The sequence below is a fragment of the Sceloporus occidentalis genome, unplaced genomic scaffold (assembly GCF_023333645.1).
Source record: "Sceloporus occidentalis isolate IW3139 unplaced genomic scaffold, rSceOcc1.0.p SCAF_478, whole genome shotgun sequence".
Lineage (NCBI taxonomy): Eukaryota > Metazoa > Chordata > Lepidosauria > Squamata > Phrynosomatidae > Sceloporus > Sceloporus occidentalis.
In genome coordinates, this window is record NW_028317458.1 from 141225 (window position 1) to 158827 (window position 17603).

The 17603-nt window shown below is 41.5% G+C and overlaps 1 protein-coding gene across 1 annotated transcript in view; it reads right to left on the reverse strand.

Annotated features, from left to right (window-relative positions):
- Positions 1 to 17603, reverse strand: part of LOC149271645 (FH1/FH2 domain-containing protein 3-like) — a gene marked incomplete at its 5' end in the record, with an annotated part of 193457 nt that overhangs the window by 114992 nt on the left and 60862 nt on the right. Inside the window, one exon of the mRNA XM_089507243.1 lies at positions 725 to 1266. Coding sequence (XP_089363369.1) covers positions 725 to 1266 — 542 coding nt within the window. The remainder of the gene's footprint in view (positions 1 to 724; positions 1267 to 17603) is intronic.

The window sequence follows — 17603 nt, forward strand, 5'->3', positions numbered from 1 at the left end:
AAGTGGAAGGGTTTTCCATCACCTTTACCCACCATAACTTTTGTTTGTTACTGGTATTTCTCGTGCTTCCCCAAGCCTCAAGTATTAAGCCAGTATCGCAACCTCATGCTGACGAGTCCCATTAAGGATTAAAGGTATAAGTAGTTAGTCACTGTGTTTAGGAAAACTGTTACGGATACATATATTGATCCATTAAATATATTAAATCCATTCTCAACTGTGGAGGGAAAAACATAACTGAAGAGTCCATTGTAACAAAAAGATAAGAGGCTCGTTCAAGCTCAGTTTCAGTAAAACATGTAGTTAAATTATGGTTTACAGTCTTATAGTCTTTAATGTCCTCCATTTTATAACTAATGTTACTTTGTAATTTTGTGTTTCAATGTTTAAAAATACAATGATTTGATTTTTTTTATTTACTTAATTGATTTAGGACCAACTGCATTCAAACAGTGTTGTATAAAAAGCCAGTCCTAACCTCTTTTTCTTCCCAAGAATCTATGAAACATACCTTGTGTGCTTAACTTACCTAGTCTTAGTACCGCCTCCATCTTTTAAAACTTTTAACTTCCAAAAGATAGATCAGACAAGAGGATGTACAATATTCTTAATCAAATTTAGAATGCATTCAAATTTTTTTTTATTTAGTTTACAAAATTGGTGAAAACCATAGTATATACAAAGTATGTCAAATGTATATACTGTGTTTTATATAGTACTGTACCTTGGAGGTAGAGATTTCTTTGGATCTAGATTCAAAAAGGTGCTCAAGTTTTGTCGTATCCAGTTTTATGGGTTGTAGAGTAGACCATATAGAATTTTTGTACCGACTGTGTTGTGAGGTTTGTGCTTCAAAAAGTCGAACCTCATTCCAAAAAAGGCGAATTGTTTTTTTTTTCTTTACAAAAAACGATTCATTTCTTGAAAGCTTTGGAGATATGAAACCTTGATTATAACATGATGGCAATGCAGGAGGAAGCACACTTGATGGTACTATACTGAAACACCCTGAAATAGGTGGGGGAGGTGGGGGTAGTAAACCAAAGCAGTTTAATGGTGGGGGTGCTGCTAGTGGACAACCTTTAGGTGACTGACTTGAATATAGCTCCATGTTTAAAACATCAATGTCATCAACATCCTCAAGGTCTGTAAAATCCATATCTTTAATTTTAAGTTCTTTTGGGCTAACTATTGACTGGTCCCATATATAGTCAAATTCTTTTCTTGTCTGCCCCAGTGTATCTCCAATAGTTTCACGTGTATTTCCTGCAGAGTCATTTGTGCAAATAAATGCCCCAGTATTTAAATATTCTTTGACTGTTTCTTTATGACTTTGGCTATTTATTGTTTCATTGTTATTTTCCATTATTGCCTTTAACTCATCTTGAAAGATGGATCTTCTTTTGTTCACAATGCAATTATCTTCAAATATTTTTTCCTCATCCTCACCGTCTTCTTCTGCACATTCATCACTGGGATCACACCGCCTAGTTGAGTGCACACCTTCCTCTTCATTGTAAGTACAATGGGCAAAAGTACCTTAAAAAAGTGCATTTTTTAATGAATTCGTTTGATTACTTAGCACAATAAAATGTTACAGCAACCTATTATATCCATACATTGCATGCTCATTTGCTATGCATATTACTGTGAAATAATGTTTGTTTTACTGGGAATATCTCTTTAAATTACAATACCCACTGTTTTGATCCAACACAACCAGTCAGTTCTGTTATACATAATACAGTAACTAATATTTGATACCTATCAGTAATACACTGTATTCTATGTCATGCTATATATTGAAGTAAATGTTTCTGTTTTATATTTTGTACTGCACAGATCATATAGATATTTCATAGATTTTGGTCTTCACAATAAATTATAGTCTGTGCATTTTTTAAATCTTGTTTTCACTTACAAAGTTTAATGTGCTCTGCAAGAACTTTGGGTCAAAGATAAAATATAGGATATAACCCATATTCATTATTGTTAATCAAATTTTGGCATATTTTGATAAAATACAGGTATTAGTTTTTCATATTTTGGATCATAATTTGTATCCCTGCAGAGAAGTTACCAATGTTCGTTTGTTATGTGAGGAAGGTATTAGCCTCACAAGGGCTAATTACCCCCACACACACCATACCATGCACAGGGTGGGTAAAGACGGGATCATCATTGCCTCACTTGTTTTTTTAAATATTTTTTTAAGAAGAAAGTTTGCCTGTGATATTTTTTATGTATGAACTTTAATAGACTCTGTACATATATGAATTACCTGTTTTATTTTCAATGGCCTGATAATTATTTTCTTCTCTTTTTGAAATTCCTTGTTCAGATGAAATACTAGATGACGAACAGTTGTCTTTCTCATTAGATTCTTCGTTCTGCTTTTCTTTCTCACTTAGAAAAATGTCTTCCTTTGGATATTCAATATACACTATTTTTTCTGCAACATGAAATTCTTGTTTTTCTTCCAGGTCAGTCGCAAGCTGGTTATTTTCCATAAAATACTCTTTTCCTTCGTCAGAACTTTGAGTGCTTGCTGAAACCACCCAAAAATATGTTTATATGAGTATTTACAGTAGCACAAGTATCACAATTCATCTCCATACATAGTTGTATCATCTTGGGAAATGTCAGGCATGCTGGGCATAGCTGAAAATTAATTGTACCATGATTGGCGCTTGATATGAAGTGTGGACTTCATTCCTAAGCTCTGCCAATATAGCCCCTCACAGGGAGCTAATATATTGTTTTTTTGTGTAGACAAAGGACGGATACTGCATAGAGGAGGATGCTGGCTGGTGTGTATGTCAGAGTCTGCTACTTATTGTTGTATGGAAGGATTATGGAAGTTTAACCCCCCTTCCCAATGGGAACAGGATAAAAGGGTCTAGAATAACTGTGCAGAGAATGACACTGTTTACTCTCTGTATTTTATTAACATAACATGTTGAAGAAAGAGAACAAAGATTGTGTTTTTTGGTTAAAGACTCGTTTGCAGAAATCAAAGGTGGGGAGAGAGAGGAGAGAGAGAGAGAAACCCAAAACAAACAGGTTTGTTCAATAAAGACATGCACACATTTATATTCCATGTTAGAGGTATGGCTTTTTGGCCACAAGTGTTCCATAAAGACCATTTCTGACCAGACAGCTCCGGACAGTAGATGAGTGTACTAGGGTCCCACCGTTTTCTGCCAATGCTGAGCTAATGACACTGCTGAACATCTGATTGCGAAGTGAAGTGAGCATAATGTGCCTTTCATCTGATACACTAAGCTTCCTTAGCTGACCACTGCGTCTACAGTACTCAACATTGCTCGTTTCTTTGTCCTTCTTCAAAAGAGCTTGGACAGAACATCTGGAAACCCCTATCAGCCTTGAAATTTGTACCCGGGAGAGACCTTGTTGATAACTACCTTGTGTCTTGTTGCTATGTTGTTATCATGGTGTTTGACATTAAACTGTTAGTGATTGGCTGTGTCTCATCCAGTTATATTGCTCCTACACAGTTAATGTTTCAGTTAATGATCGTGGTTCAACCTACATATTAAATTATAATTAGCACCTCACGGGTATAATTGTTCCGTCATACACCTAACCATGAAAATGGTCTTAAATTCTTCCTACATTGTCCAAATACAGAATCTCACAGCAATCTGTACTTAACAATGAAGATATATAAAAAAATAAGATGTTTTAATTTTCCATTTAGAACTGGCTTCTCTTATTATTTTGTATATGCATTATATTTAATTGCACTAATAGGAGATATACTGAGTAATCCTGTAAATCTGTTGCTCTGGATACCTGTATACAAGCTTAGACCTTGCTGTTCCAATATTTTCTGGTATAAACAAATTATAGCTAACAAAAAAGGCAATAAAATATTATAAATAAAAATAAATAAATACAATTATAATATGTTTTCATGGTTTAAAACAGGGCTCGACAAATCCCAGGCGCCAGGTCGCCACGGCGACAGAGAATTTTGTCCTGGCGCCTAGGTTTTGTCAGCCTCTTACATCCATAAAAAAATGTGGATGTAAGAGGCTGAGTAACCACACGGGGGCGCTGCTGCTGCTGTCTGCCCAGGAGTCTGGGCAGACAGCACAGCCACACAGAGCCCGCCCCCGAGCCTGAGATCCCTCCCACGGAGTGATCTTGTAGGCTGAAACCACGGTTGCTGCAAAACCAGCAATCGTGTTATCAGCTGCCACAGGCAGCTTCAGGGAAGGGGGTTGTGTGTTGATTGGTTCCCCACACAAGTGTGGGGACCTGACCCAACACCCCCCTGCTGCCTGATCGCTCCATGACAGTGCAGCGTTAACCCCTTCAATGCCACACTTGTGTATGACACATTCGTGGCATTGCAGGGGTTAACATTTTTCCCCACAAGCTTGTGGGGACTAAATATCAGTCAATGCTGTGCTCCAATGGAACATCAGCATCGAAAGAGTTAAAAAAAAAATTAATTAATAATAAAAAAAAAACAGCACTGACCTGAAAGTCCAGGGTGCTTCCAGGTCAAACGATGTGAGTTTAGTAAGTGGGCTGATGATGATCAGATCACTCCTAACCAACTGTTAGTTTAAAAAAATCCTGGCTCCTAACTTTTTTACCTGGCGCCTAGATTCACAACAAATTTGTCAAGCCCTGGTTTAAAACCAGAGAACAATTCTCCCAACTAATCGATGATCTTACAAAGATTTCATCTTCTGAAATGTTTTCCGGATCATTCAAGGAACACTAGACAATTTAGATGCTCTTTCTATTATGTTACAACTATACGCAGGAAGGAAATAAATAAGATATAAATGCCCCCCCCCCTTCTAAAATTGCAATATTCTATGAAAGAACTGCACACGTTTATGAGTGGAAAAAGTCATAAAATGCCTAACTGGGAAACAAAAATTATTAGTTTTTATAATTTTATATATTTCCTGTCTTCACGTGGGTGTATCCTGAAACTTTCTTCTTTATACCTTCGATTGGGTTTAGGTAGTGTTCAAGATAAATTCATACATATTTTTTCTATTACACAAATTTCATTTCATAAATATTATTGTACACACATTCCTTAAGTATTTTTTGATGTACACAAACATTACTTTTCTAAATAATGAAGTACACTAACTTCACTTTTCAAAATAAGCAAGTATGTAGACACAAATTTTTGACAATGTAAACCAGCGATCGCATTCCAAGGCAGCCTCAGGGAGGATGGCTGTGTTTTGCTTGGCCACAATATTCCCCTGCCGTCCGGTTGCTCCATAAGAGCGACAGTCCAGCATTAAACCCTTCAATGCCGCAATGGAAGCACAAGCACACCAACAACAACAAAAAACAGCCCCCACAAGCCCTTTGATCAAGCTCCTCCCCACAATTGCTGGTTTACAGGCAATTGTGTCACAGCTGCCAGAGACAGCTTCAAAGACAGGGAGTAAGGTTACTTCGGCCTCCACATGAGTGTGAAAACCAGCCCCAATCCTCCCCCTGTTGCTTGATCGCTCCATTAAGAGCGATGGCGCAGTGGTAACGCCTTCAATGCCGCAGTGGTGTATGGGGTATTCTTGCACTCGGGGGTTGTTTCAGTAATTTCATGTACCCAGGGAAAGAAATGTACTGAAAAACTGTTTAGATTAAATGAAAAAAAAAAAAAATCAAGTGTTAAAATGGCATGTCAACTTTCCAAAAATATATACTTTTGTTTAGCAGTTTTTCTTTTTCTGGCCGCTATTGGGGTACAACTCCCAACACACATCTCTTTAAAAATTCTTGTTAAGCGCGATGCGCATCATTCATGTTTAACCCTGTAAGTGCCGAAATAGCAGGCATATGAACTGTTTCCAAAAACAGGACAAATACCTAAATATACTTTTGGAGTTTTTTGCCATTTGCATTGGTTATATATAGTTTTTATAGGTGAAATTGTGAAAATATTTCCCTTTTTTTCCCACATTTTTCAAAAGAACAAAACTTGTTGTGGGACAATGGCTCTTAACATTTTTCAGTGTTGCTGTTTAGCTGTGATTTTCTTCATTATCATTTCGTGTTCCCAAACATATTATATATTGTTTTTTTCAGGACAAACAGGGCTTTCTTTAGATACCATTATTTTTATCATATCATCTAATTTACTATAAAAAAATTAAAATATGGTGATTTTTTGTAAAAAAAAAAAAATTCTCACTTTTTCAACAATGTGCAATGTCAGTCAGCAGTTGCTAAGGCCAGTAAGGCATTGTCATGTATAAAAAGGGGTATCAATTCACGGGATAAAAATATAATTTTGCCTCTTTATAAATCAATGGTAAGACCACACCTTGAATATGCTGTTCAGTCGAGTCAAAACTGGAAAAATATTTTTTTATCAGATTACTTGTAAATGACAAGTTTAGGCCGCTGACATTGATCAGGGAGATCGATCAATAATCAGCGACTTAAAATGTCACGACAAGTGATCAGGTATTATGTATTTTTTTTTATTAATAATTTGTGTTTTTTCATAATTACCCTAGATGACCCCTCTCTCTTTGTAGGGCAGGGTCATCCAGGGGCTGCCATAATGATCAGATCACTCCTATTGGCCAGGAGTGATCTGATCATCATCAGCCTAGCCCAGCATTTGACCTGGAAGCACCCTGGACTTTCAGGTCAGTGCTGTTATTTATTTTTAAATAATTTTATTACATTTTTTTTTTTAACTCTTTCAATGCTGATGCTCCACTGAAGCACAGCATTGACTGATATTTAGTCCCCACAAGCTTGTGGGGCTTCTCTCCACACTCATATGGAGACCGAAGAACCCTGTCTTCCTGTCCCTAAACTGCCTCTGGCAGCTGGGACACAATCTCCCATAGACCGGAGATTGCAGGGAGGAGTCTCTTTGATCAGTCCTACAGGACTGATCAAAGGGCTTGTGGGGGGCTCGTTTTTGCTGTTGCTGGTCTGCCTGGTTAACGCTGTACTCTCATGGAGCAATCAGGCAGCAGGAGAGTGTTGTGGCAGGTCCTCACACTTGCCTGAAGCTGTCTGTTCGTGGCATTTTACGAAAAGCAGATTTTGAGCCGACAAAATCACTCCGTGGGAGTGATCTAAGGCTTGGGGACGGGCTCTGGGTGGCTGTGCTGTCTGCTCAGACACCCGTGCAGACAGCAGCAGCATTTTTTTGAGATGACGTACCTGGTTGTCCCGGTCTGGTGGTGATATCTGATCAGGAAGTACCAGGTATGTCCCGGTCCGGAAGGGGTTAAACCTTTTGTACACTTTGGGACCGTGGCTGTTTTAACACAAGTTATATATTGTTTTTTTCAGGACAAGAAGGGCTTTCTCTTCACATACCATTTTTGATCATATTATCTAATCTCCTATAAATTTCTTTATAAAATATGATGAAAAAAAACCCCCACATTTTCTGACTTTTACATGAAATGTCTTTTACTCATCCAAAAAAAACTAATGAAAAAACCTGCTAAATAGATTCTACTATTTGTCCTGAGTTTAGAAATACCCATTGTTTTTATGTTTTTTTTTCTTTTTTCTGCAAGTTATTGCACAAGTAGCGTTTTGCTATTTTAAAACCATTTTTTTCCCCAAAGCTGGTCATTCTGCCGCATGTGCTGGCCAATGCAATTTGCCCTTTCAACCCATATATTTTTTTAATATTTTTTTAAATTAGACACCTCAAGGTACCGTATTTGCTCGATTATAAGACGACCCTCCAAAATTTAAATATTAATTTAGGAAAAAAACAAAAAGCCTGAATATAAGACTACCCTATAGGAAAAAAAAGTTTTACTAGTCAATATTAATTCATGTAAACAATTTTTTCATATTTCATAAAAGCTATGATTGAGAAAAATATATATTTTTTTATTTCCTTTTATTTGCCAACCTGCCGCCCCAGTTATGCACATCTGCCCCCAGGGTTGCCACTCTGCCCCCAAAAATGCCTTATACCCCCTATTTGCTACTCTGCCCCATGATGTGCCTTTTAACCCTCTATATGCCACTCTGCCTCCAGAAATGTCTTATACCCTCCTATATGCCACTCTGCCCTGTGATATACCTTTTAACCCCCTATATGTCAGCGTGGCATATAGGGGGTTAAAAGGCATATCAAGGGGCAGAGTGGAATATATAGGGGGTTAAAAGGCATTTCTGGAGGTATATATATATATATATATATATATATATATATATATATATATATAAATAACTGCTAACAGCAATCACACTCCTATCAAGCCAGGGCAGCCAGTACATGCTGGAACCTGGGGATGATAGGAGTGTGAGTACAGCCTCCCTATGCCATGCTACTACCACCACCCCCCTTACACATCCATGCTATCACACACACACACACACTCATTCACAAACATTTAAATTCCATTAAATCACTCATTCATTCCATTAATCACACACACTTGCTCAAAAACCCTCCCCCACCCCTTTACCTGAACTGCAGATCTCTCACTCGAAGACTTTTGCAGGGGCCCGGTTATGCGAGCAACTTCTCTGGCCCCGCCCCCAGAGGAAGGAGGGGGAGGCAGAATTATGCGACACTCTGCTAGCTTCCTGTTCTCCTGCTGCTAGTAGAAGAGACGCTGCTCGCAACCAAAGCACTGGTAAGCAGCCTGGCCCCAGCAGACATTTTTTTGAGGTCTGATTAGAAGACGAACTTGATTATAAGACAAGGGGTATTTTTCAGAGCATTTGCTCTGAAAAAAACCTTGTCTTATAATCGAGCAAATACGGTATTTCAAATGCTGGTATTTTAACCCTTTCCATGCACTAATTCTACTACCACCCTTTGTCAAACTTTGTGGTAGTAATTTATTTTGTGTTTTTTTATCACTAAAATTGTGCTTGAGGTATGGATTTACAGCTCGTGGTGTATGTCACTTTCAAACAAGACCCCAATATGTGTTCAGCAATATCTCCCGAGTACAGTGATACCTCCCATGCATGGGTTTGTCGGGTTGTTTGGGAGGTAAAATGCCACATTTAGGAAGTGCGCATTTTTTTACTTGGAACTTTTACATCTGGTCCTACTGCCCCATGTCCTAATATCTTTGAAGCTGGCTGATTCAATTTACCACATGAAACCATATATTTTTTAAAAATAGACACCCCAAGGTATTTTAAATGCTAGTATTTTAACCATTCCCATGCATGCGATTCTACCACCAGCCTTTGCCAAAGTTTGTGGTAGTAATTTTCTTTTGCATTTTTTTCACACAAATTGTACTTCGGGTCTAAATTTATAGCTCCAGGTATACGTCACTGTCACACAACATCCCAATATGTGTTCAGCAACATCTCCTGAGTACAGTGATACCCACACCCACATTTGGGAAGTGTGCTTTTTAACTTGTAACTTTTACATCTGGCCCTTTTACCCCCATCTCCTAATATTTTTTTTATTTTATTCTTTTTGGAGTTTTTTTTACATTTTGCTGGAACTGGATGGTTCTTCTGATGCATAATAATTTTTAAATGTTATTTTTAAATTAACCCCTTAAGGACAATGGGCGGCCCCTAAACCTATTGAAAACAATGCATTTAGAGCCCCTACATGTACAGGCTTTGTCATTAAGGGGTTAAAAAGCTGGGCTCCATTGACTTGCATGGTTGAATGCAGTACCTGTATTCAACCTGCAAGTGGAGACAGAGTTCTCTGGCGAACTTTTCCAACTTTCTTATTTTTAAAGGACACGCCACCATCTTGCGAGCTGCAAAAACACTCACCCCAGTTGTCCTGGGGTGAGTGTCGGGTGTCGCGACACCATTGAAGTTTAGGAGGTGATCATTGGTCAGTGTATGGCGGATGTTGACGCCCCGGGGAGGGGCCAGACATGGCCCCTGATGCCGATCTTGTTGTTGCTGAATGCCTCGACATCGAGGCATTACAGCAACACCGTTTAAACAAAGAAAGTGATCGTAGATCAGTTTCTAAGCTTGTTTAATGAAATGTCGTGCCAGGCACGTCATTGGTCGTTAAGTGACCGTTTTGGCGTGACATGCCTGACCCGTCAATGGACGTTAAGGGGTTAAACTCTAACTACCAAAATAAGTGAAAATACCAGGCATATGATGTTTTTCCTGGTTTTCCAAAACCAGGATAAATGACAGTTTCATAATGTCACAGAAAAAAACATGGAAATTTCTCTTTTTGCTTTTGGAGAACATAAACCTAGGTCTTTAAGGTGTTGAATGATATCTTCCTGGGAAAAAAACACTAAGCTGAATGATGTAGGAATGATTGAAGATAACAGTTTCAGATCTTTGGTTTCCTGACCTTGGTTTGGATTTGATCATGCTGATATCTGATACCCTGAGCTCAGCTAGACTTTTGATTTTGTTATATTCTCGTTGCCCTACCTTGTATCTGGTCTCCACCTTACGCTATGCGTGACATTATCAGAGGGCCATTATGAGATCTGCATCAGTAGGACAACAGGGTACTTGCGAAGACAGTCTGGACCAGATGGATCATCGCATGGACCAGTTCCCCCAGGCTCTTCAGACACTGTTACAGCGTACTGACCCTGCGCAACAAGCCCTTCAACCTCCAGTGGTTCCTGTTCCAGCTCCTGTAGTCCATGCTACTACACAGTCACCTTCACCTCCATGTAATGGTGGTGATCCTGCGGCCTGCTGAGGCTTCCTGAACCAGTGTGAAATACACTTTAAATTGACTCCTCATGCATTTCCAACAGAATGAGCAAAGGTGGGGTACATCATCTCCCTTCTGACCGACAAGTCCATGGATTGGGCCTCTCTGCCCTGAGAGGGAAATGCTCCTGCAGTCCGTTCCTGTTTTGAGTTTATGGGAGCCTTGCATTCGGTCTTTGACCTTCCTAGGAGAAAAAACTACTCCCTTGTCATCCTTGTTAACTGTTTTTCAAGGCTCCAGAACCCTAAAAATGGCATAGTCTAAAAAGCCCAGAGACAGGGAGACATCCTTCAATTCGCTTGGCCCCCCAGTTTGCCACGTTGGAGATTCCAGAGTAGCTGATAGGATCTGATATCTATCTATCATATCTGAGAATGAAAGGAATAGAAGGAGACAGGAGGGATTATGCATGTACTGTGGGCAGATGGACATCTTGTCATAGCCTTTCAAAGGAAGCGCATGCACCTAAGCAGGCTTGAGGGATCTGCTATAGATGTATTGCATTTATACCTGACCTTCCCGCTACCATTATGACTCTTCCCGTCCTTTCTATCACCACAGAGGCCGCATCTGAGAGTGGGGTTGGGGCTGCACCATTCAGAAAGGGCATCTTACAGTGATACTCTGCATCTTTGTGGCTACTTCTCCACACGCTTCACTCCAGCTGAGAGGAACAATGATGTAGGCAACAAGGAACTCTAAGCAGTCATACTCGTCTTAGAAGAATAGTGTCACCTGCTTGAAGGAGCAGAACATACAATATATTGAATATATCCTTGCCAGGCAAGATGGGCTCTTTTCTTGTCCTGGGTTCCTTTCAGTCTGACGTATCATTCAGGGTTAAAGAATGATATAATACTTGTCTCATAAGTACACCATACTGGAAGAGGAGAATCGTGAACCTGAGCCCATCATTCCTGCTACCAATCTTAGGAGCAGTACGTCTTCAATGCTGAGCTTCCCTCATAGACTGTCTCATGAGATTGCAGTCACAGGCTCCCATGACCCTGCCTTCAGGGAAACTGTACTTTCCTACAGATCTGAGGAGAGAGAGATTCTACATGTTTCTCATAATTTCAGAACAGCAGGCCATCCAGGTATAATGCGCACTAAGCATTTTATCTCGTGGACCTTCTGGTGGCCAGACTAGAGCAAGGATACTACTGCCTATTTCAAGACCTGCTGTCACGTTTCACCATGCGCTAGCTGGACTTGTTCAAACTTTGCATTATTCATTTCACGTTTCCTGCCACTAGTGGCCGCCCTAGCCAATCAGGACATCTCAGACTAATTATCGGGTCCAGCTGCAGTGGCTTACCTGATCAAGTCAGCCTTGATAAACCTGCCCAGCCCTGCAGTCTGGGCCTTGACATTGAAGTTGGAGGACTACCTGTTTGGTTCCTGCCTTGTTCCTGTACCTGCCTTGTTCCTGTACCTGCCTTGTTCCTGTACCTGCCTTGTTCCTGTACCTGCCTTGTTCCTGTACCTGCCTTGTTCCTGCCTTGTTCCTGTACCTGCCTTGTTCCTGTACCTGCCTTGTTCCTGTACCTGCCTTGTTCCTGTACCTGCCTTGTTCCTGTACCTAATGTTTGAGGACTACCTGCCTTGTTCCAGTACCTGCCTTGTTCCAGTACCTGCCTTGTTCCAGTACCTGCCTTGTTTCAGAACCTGCCTTGTTCCAGTACCTGCCTTGTTCCAGTACCTGCCTTGTTCCAGTACCTGCCTTGTTCCAGTACCTGCCTTGTTCCAGTACCTGCCTTGTTCCAGTACCTGCCTTGTTCCAGTACCTGCCTTGTTCCAGTACCTGCCTTGTTTCAGAACCTGTCAGTACCTGCCTTGTTCCAGTACCTGCCTTGTTCCAGTACCTGCCGTGTTCCTGAGTTGCGGCCAGCGCCCCACTAAGTGGACTCCCAATAGGAGTGCCCTGCATCGCGACTCCCAGGATGACTGCCCACTAGCGGACTACCCTGCTTGAGTGCCCTGCAAGTGGGCAACCTGCCGTGTGCCCTGGAAGAGGGCTACAAGCCGTGTGCCCCGCAAGTGGGCTTATCTGCCATGTGCCTTGTTCCAGTACCTGCCTTGTTCCAGTACCTGCCTTGTTCTAGTACCTGCCTTGTTCCATTACCTGCCGTGTTCCTGAGTTGCGGCCTGCGCCCCACTAAGTGGACTCCCAAGAGGAGTGCCCTGCATCGCGACTCCCAGGATGACTGCCCACTAGCGGACTACCCTGGTTGAGTGCCCTGCAAGTGGGCAACCTGCCGTGTGCCCTGCAAGTGGGCAACCTGCCGTGTGCCCTGGAAGAGGGCTTCAAGTCGTGTGCCCCGCAAGTGGGCTTATCTGCCGTGTGCCCCGCAAGTGGGCTTATCTGCCGTGTGCCCCGCAAGTGGGCTTATCTGCCGTGTGCCCCGCAAGTGGGCTTATCTGCCGTGTGCCCCGCAAGTGGGCTTATCTGCCGTGTGCCCCGCAAGTGGGCTTATCTGCCGTGTGCCCCGCAAGTGGCCTTATCTGCCGTGTGCCCCGCAAGAGGGCTTATCTGCCGTGTGCCCCGCAAGTGGGCTTCCTGCCAAGTCGAGTGACTTTCTTTGTTTATCTTGATGTACCATCACATTCAATACAACTCTAAATCCTGATCTTCTGTTGTCTGTGGTTTATTCCTGCGCCTGTCTGTAACAACCCCAGACCATAATGCATCGTGGGGTACAGACAGAGCCCCTCGTATCCCCTGCACCTGGGCTCCTTATCAACCTGTGTCCTCGGTTCGTGACACCTGCATAGTTGGACTCACCTAGGCATGGACTTTATTGTTGACTTACCTAGCTCCAAGGGTCATACAGAAATCTCTATGGTCAATGACCGCTTCACAAAGGTGCATTTATACTACTTAAGAAACTACCCTACCCTTTCTTTCATAGTCTTTATCTGAGCTGTGGATCACCTACATGGATTACCCATTAAAATTGTCTCAGACAAAGGAACACAGTTTGTGGCCTGGTTCTGGAGAGAGTTCACCAAGGCACTTCTTTGGACTTTTCTTCAGCATATCACCCCCAGTCTAATGGAGGTGCAGACAGAGCTTACAAACATCTCAAGCAATATCTATGGCTATTCATTAATGACCATCAGTGACTGGGTTGACCTACTACCTTTTGCAGAATATGCTCTCAATAATGCCATGCAGGAATCAACGAGGAAGACTCCCTTCTTTTGCTTATACAGTCTTCAATCCTTCCCTGGTACCACTATCACATCTTCTATGTTAGCCCTGGAGGATCATCTCGAGGTACTTGTGCCTTAAGGTGCTGTCCGTTTCAATGGAAGGTTTCCTATTATCCGTCGAGTTAACCACGTTACATATGACCTTTACATCTTTGCCTTGGACCTTCGGTATTCCGAGGGTTTTCCACGTTTCTTTGCTCAAACCTGTGGTTTGTAACAGTTTCACCGCCTCCACACCAGTCCCAAGCTTCGATTCCAGTGCAAGCAGATGAGGAGGTTGTGCAAAATATATTTGATTCCCGCAGGCAGCTTGTTGAATCCATGCGTTTCATGCATGGCATCCGGATACGCCAGGCAGAAGGTCGTCTTTAAGACGGGGTCCTGTTACATTCCCGATTCCACGGAGGAGAGGGAGACCTCCATGCAACTACCATCAGTCACTGCCACCAATGCATAGACCATGTAGACCCTCCTCCAACTCTTACTAACCACAGCAACAGATGCCGAAGGCAGCAGGGAGACTTCTATCCAGCAGGCAGCAGCTGCCACAGCCACCACTGAGGAGAGGAAAACCCCCATCCAAAACGCAGCAGCTGCCGAGGAGGAGAGGGAGACACCCATCCAGCACATAGCGGCCATTACAGCCACCATGGAGGAGAGGAAGACCCCATCCAACACTCCGCAACAACTGCATGGTAGAGAGAGACCTTCTGGCTCTGCACCCCCCCCCCCAAAAAAAGTGCCTTTATATACTCCTACTGCTTATAGAGGTAGGTTAAGGTCTTGGAACTTGCCACGCCACACTCAAGATGGCCACAGTCTGGAGTGACGTAACACCATTTAGGCACCAAAACCTGTAATTGATGCTAATTAACTTCCACACTCCATAAATTCATTCAGAGCTCACATTGCTGTACCCCATAACAAATTACTCATGATCAAACGTATACTGGTACACTGCTCTATAATAATATCAAAGCCTGATCTAAAAAGGATATGTTTATTGGAAAAAGTAAGGCATTAAAACAGATACCACTTACTAGTCTACAAGGAAGAAAATACTGATTTTCACTCCATGGTCACTGATGATCACTCCAAAATGTGACAAGATGCCCAACCTCAACAAACCTAAAGCTATAGCTACTTTCTACTTTCCAAAAGCTATAACCAATACCTAAATCTCATCATCCAAATCTCCATCAGAATCAACATTAGAAGAAAGTATTATACAACCCTCAAATACAATATGTGATATAATAAGATGGGGATATCCAACTAGGTTAATAATATACTATGACAGGAAACCCTACATATGTACAGATCCATCTCATCCTAAAGAAAAACTAACAAAATGGGGACTCTTAGGCAACCATTTAGAAAAATACTAAATAGCCCAACATTTTGGGCATTGCAGAAAAAAAAAATCGAACATATCTGTCGGGGTTTTGTAGATGGAGCTCAGGATGCAAGGCTGGAGACGTGGGAGAGTCAGAAGCGAGGTACCGGCAGGGATGAGGCGTAGGCAAAGTCGAGACTAGTAGAGGTCGGTTCAGGCAGCGTAGGTTCATAAACAATTAGGCAAGAAAAGGGTCGAATTCCAAGAAGACAAAAGCAGATAATCACTGAAGTGTATACACAGAAAGCACAGTACATCTGAGCACTGACTATATATATATATATATATATAGAAAGGAGGGAGGGGTACCCCCTCTGATGTCATGATGAGCCTAATTTCAATCATCTGGGTTTTCCGCTTACTGTCCCTTTAAAAAGACATCTGGTGCGCACCACTAGAGTACGCGCAAGAGACGGAAGGAGTCCTCCGTCACTGTTGGGACGGCCCTCCCCTCGTGTTCCAGCCGTCCTGAGGACCGCGGTGCAAGGAAGAAGATCGGGGCACCGCCATCACTTGGGAGCAAGCGGGTCCACTACGCCAGACACCTCATCGTGCGGCGCATGTTGCAAGCAGGATGCGGTGCAGGAAGAAAGTGAGTACCGCGGCGGGGACCTGACAATATCTGAGAGTCAAAAGAACAAGAAGAAAAAAAAAAAGAGTAAGGGAAATAACTGAATATCTAGATCGCTCCTTTTCTCTCTCTCCCCTCTTCATAGGATCAATAATAGAACATACTTCCATCTCTGGGGCCCCCCAAAAAGAGGGATTGAATACTGTATCTGCCTTTCTTAACTCTTTTGGGTCACTTTAGTTTTTATTATCTATATTTAGAGATTGATTAATAAATCTAAAATAAATAAATAAATAAAGCATAGATAGAACACACAAGACATGTTTGTCTTACCTTTTTCCTACTTTTTTAGTCAATTTTGATATTTGTCATTAAGGTTTGAAATATATATTTGACTATCTTATCCCTACAATAACAGTGGCGTATCTACAGGGTGGTGAGTGGTGAGGCTGCCCTGGGCGCAGAAAGCATTCACATGAATTGTGTGAATGAGTGAGAGAATGAATTAATGTGTTAATGAAAAGATATAATAATAAGACAGACGCACCTCCTGTTTGTTTAAACATAAACTATTTGATGTTTAGATGTGCATCATCCCAATGATAAAGATTCAAATTTTTTTCTAAAGCTCATTCCTCATATTCATAATGAATTTTTTTTATTTAGAGGGTCGTCTCTGGCTCACTGCCCCAATCATAAATAGGTCAGATCATCCCCCTCACTATAAATTATGATCAAAATAGAGGTTAAATGAAAATAACCTAGAACTGATCAAACAAGCTTAAAACTATTTAGAGATCAATGATAATGTTTTTTTGAGGAGCCACTTCATTAAACTGGGATCTCACTTGAAGAAAAAAATAAGGTCATGCTTTAGAAGAATTATATATGGCCTTGGCTAATTTGGATTTAAAAAATCAGAACAACAAAATAAAGCAAATACATTTTAATAGTCAATTGAAATAATCTCCCGTCTTTTTTAGTGAAGCATTCAGGAAACACTACAACTCCGGAATATTCAAATATAACAAAACAAATCCTTAAAAAATGGAATCTTTCTAAATTATCAGAAGATAAATGTCATACTTTAAATGAACCAATTACCAGATTGTGATAAAATGATTAAGTAAATTAAAAAAGGGAAATCTCCAGGCCCTGGTGGCTTTACTGCTGCCTTTTATCATATTCTAGGCTCGACGATCTCTCCTCCTCTGTGAAGTTTTTATTTTGGCTTATCTGAAGGGGGCTTTCCAGCACAAAAGTTGGACACACATATTTCCCCTATACCAAAACCAGATAAAAATCCATTTTTGTTTTTGGTCACTAACTACAGGCTGACCACATGAACTTGGATAGTAAACTCTTCTATAAGTGTCAGGCTCCTGTCCCAACTCCTACCTTTCAGGGGAATCCTCCGGTTACCCACCGCACAGCATTGTCCCAGACCGCGACTATCTGTTGCAGGCCGCATCCCCTGGAGTTAGACGCACTCCCCGAAAACCATGTGCGCGTCCAGCTCCTAGTAGGGGGCGTGTCTTGTGGACAGTGATGCGGTGCAATTCGTAAACGCAGGGCGGGGGAGTGAGGGAAGTGGGAAGGATCATCCCCACTGCCCATACTGCCATACAGTAGGGGGATGCACATAGGGGAGTAGGGAGAGGAGTAGTTCCTATATCTCCTATAAAACCCCCAAACACCATGCCAATAGTGCTTGCTTGTTGCATGCTGTGTGG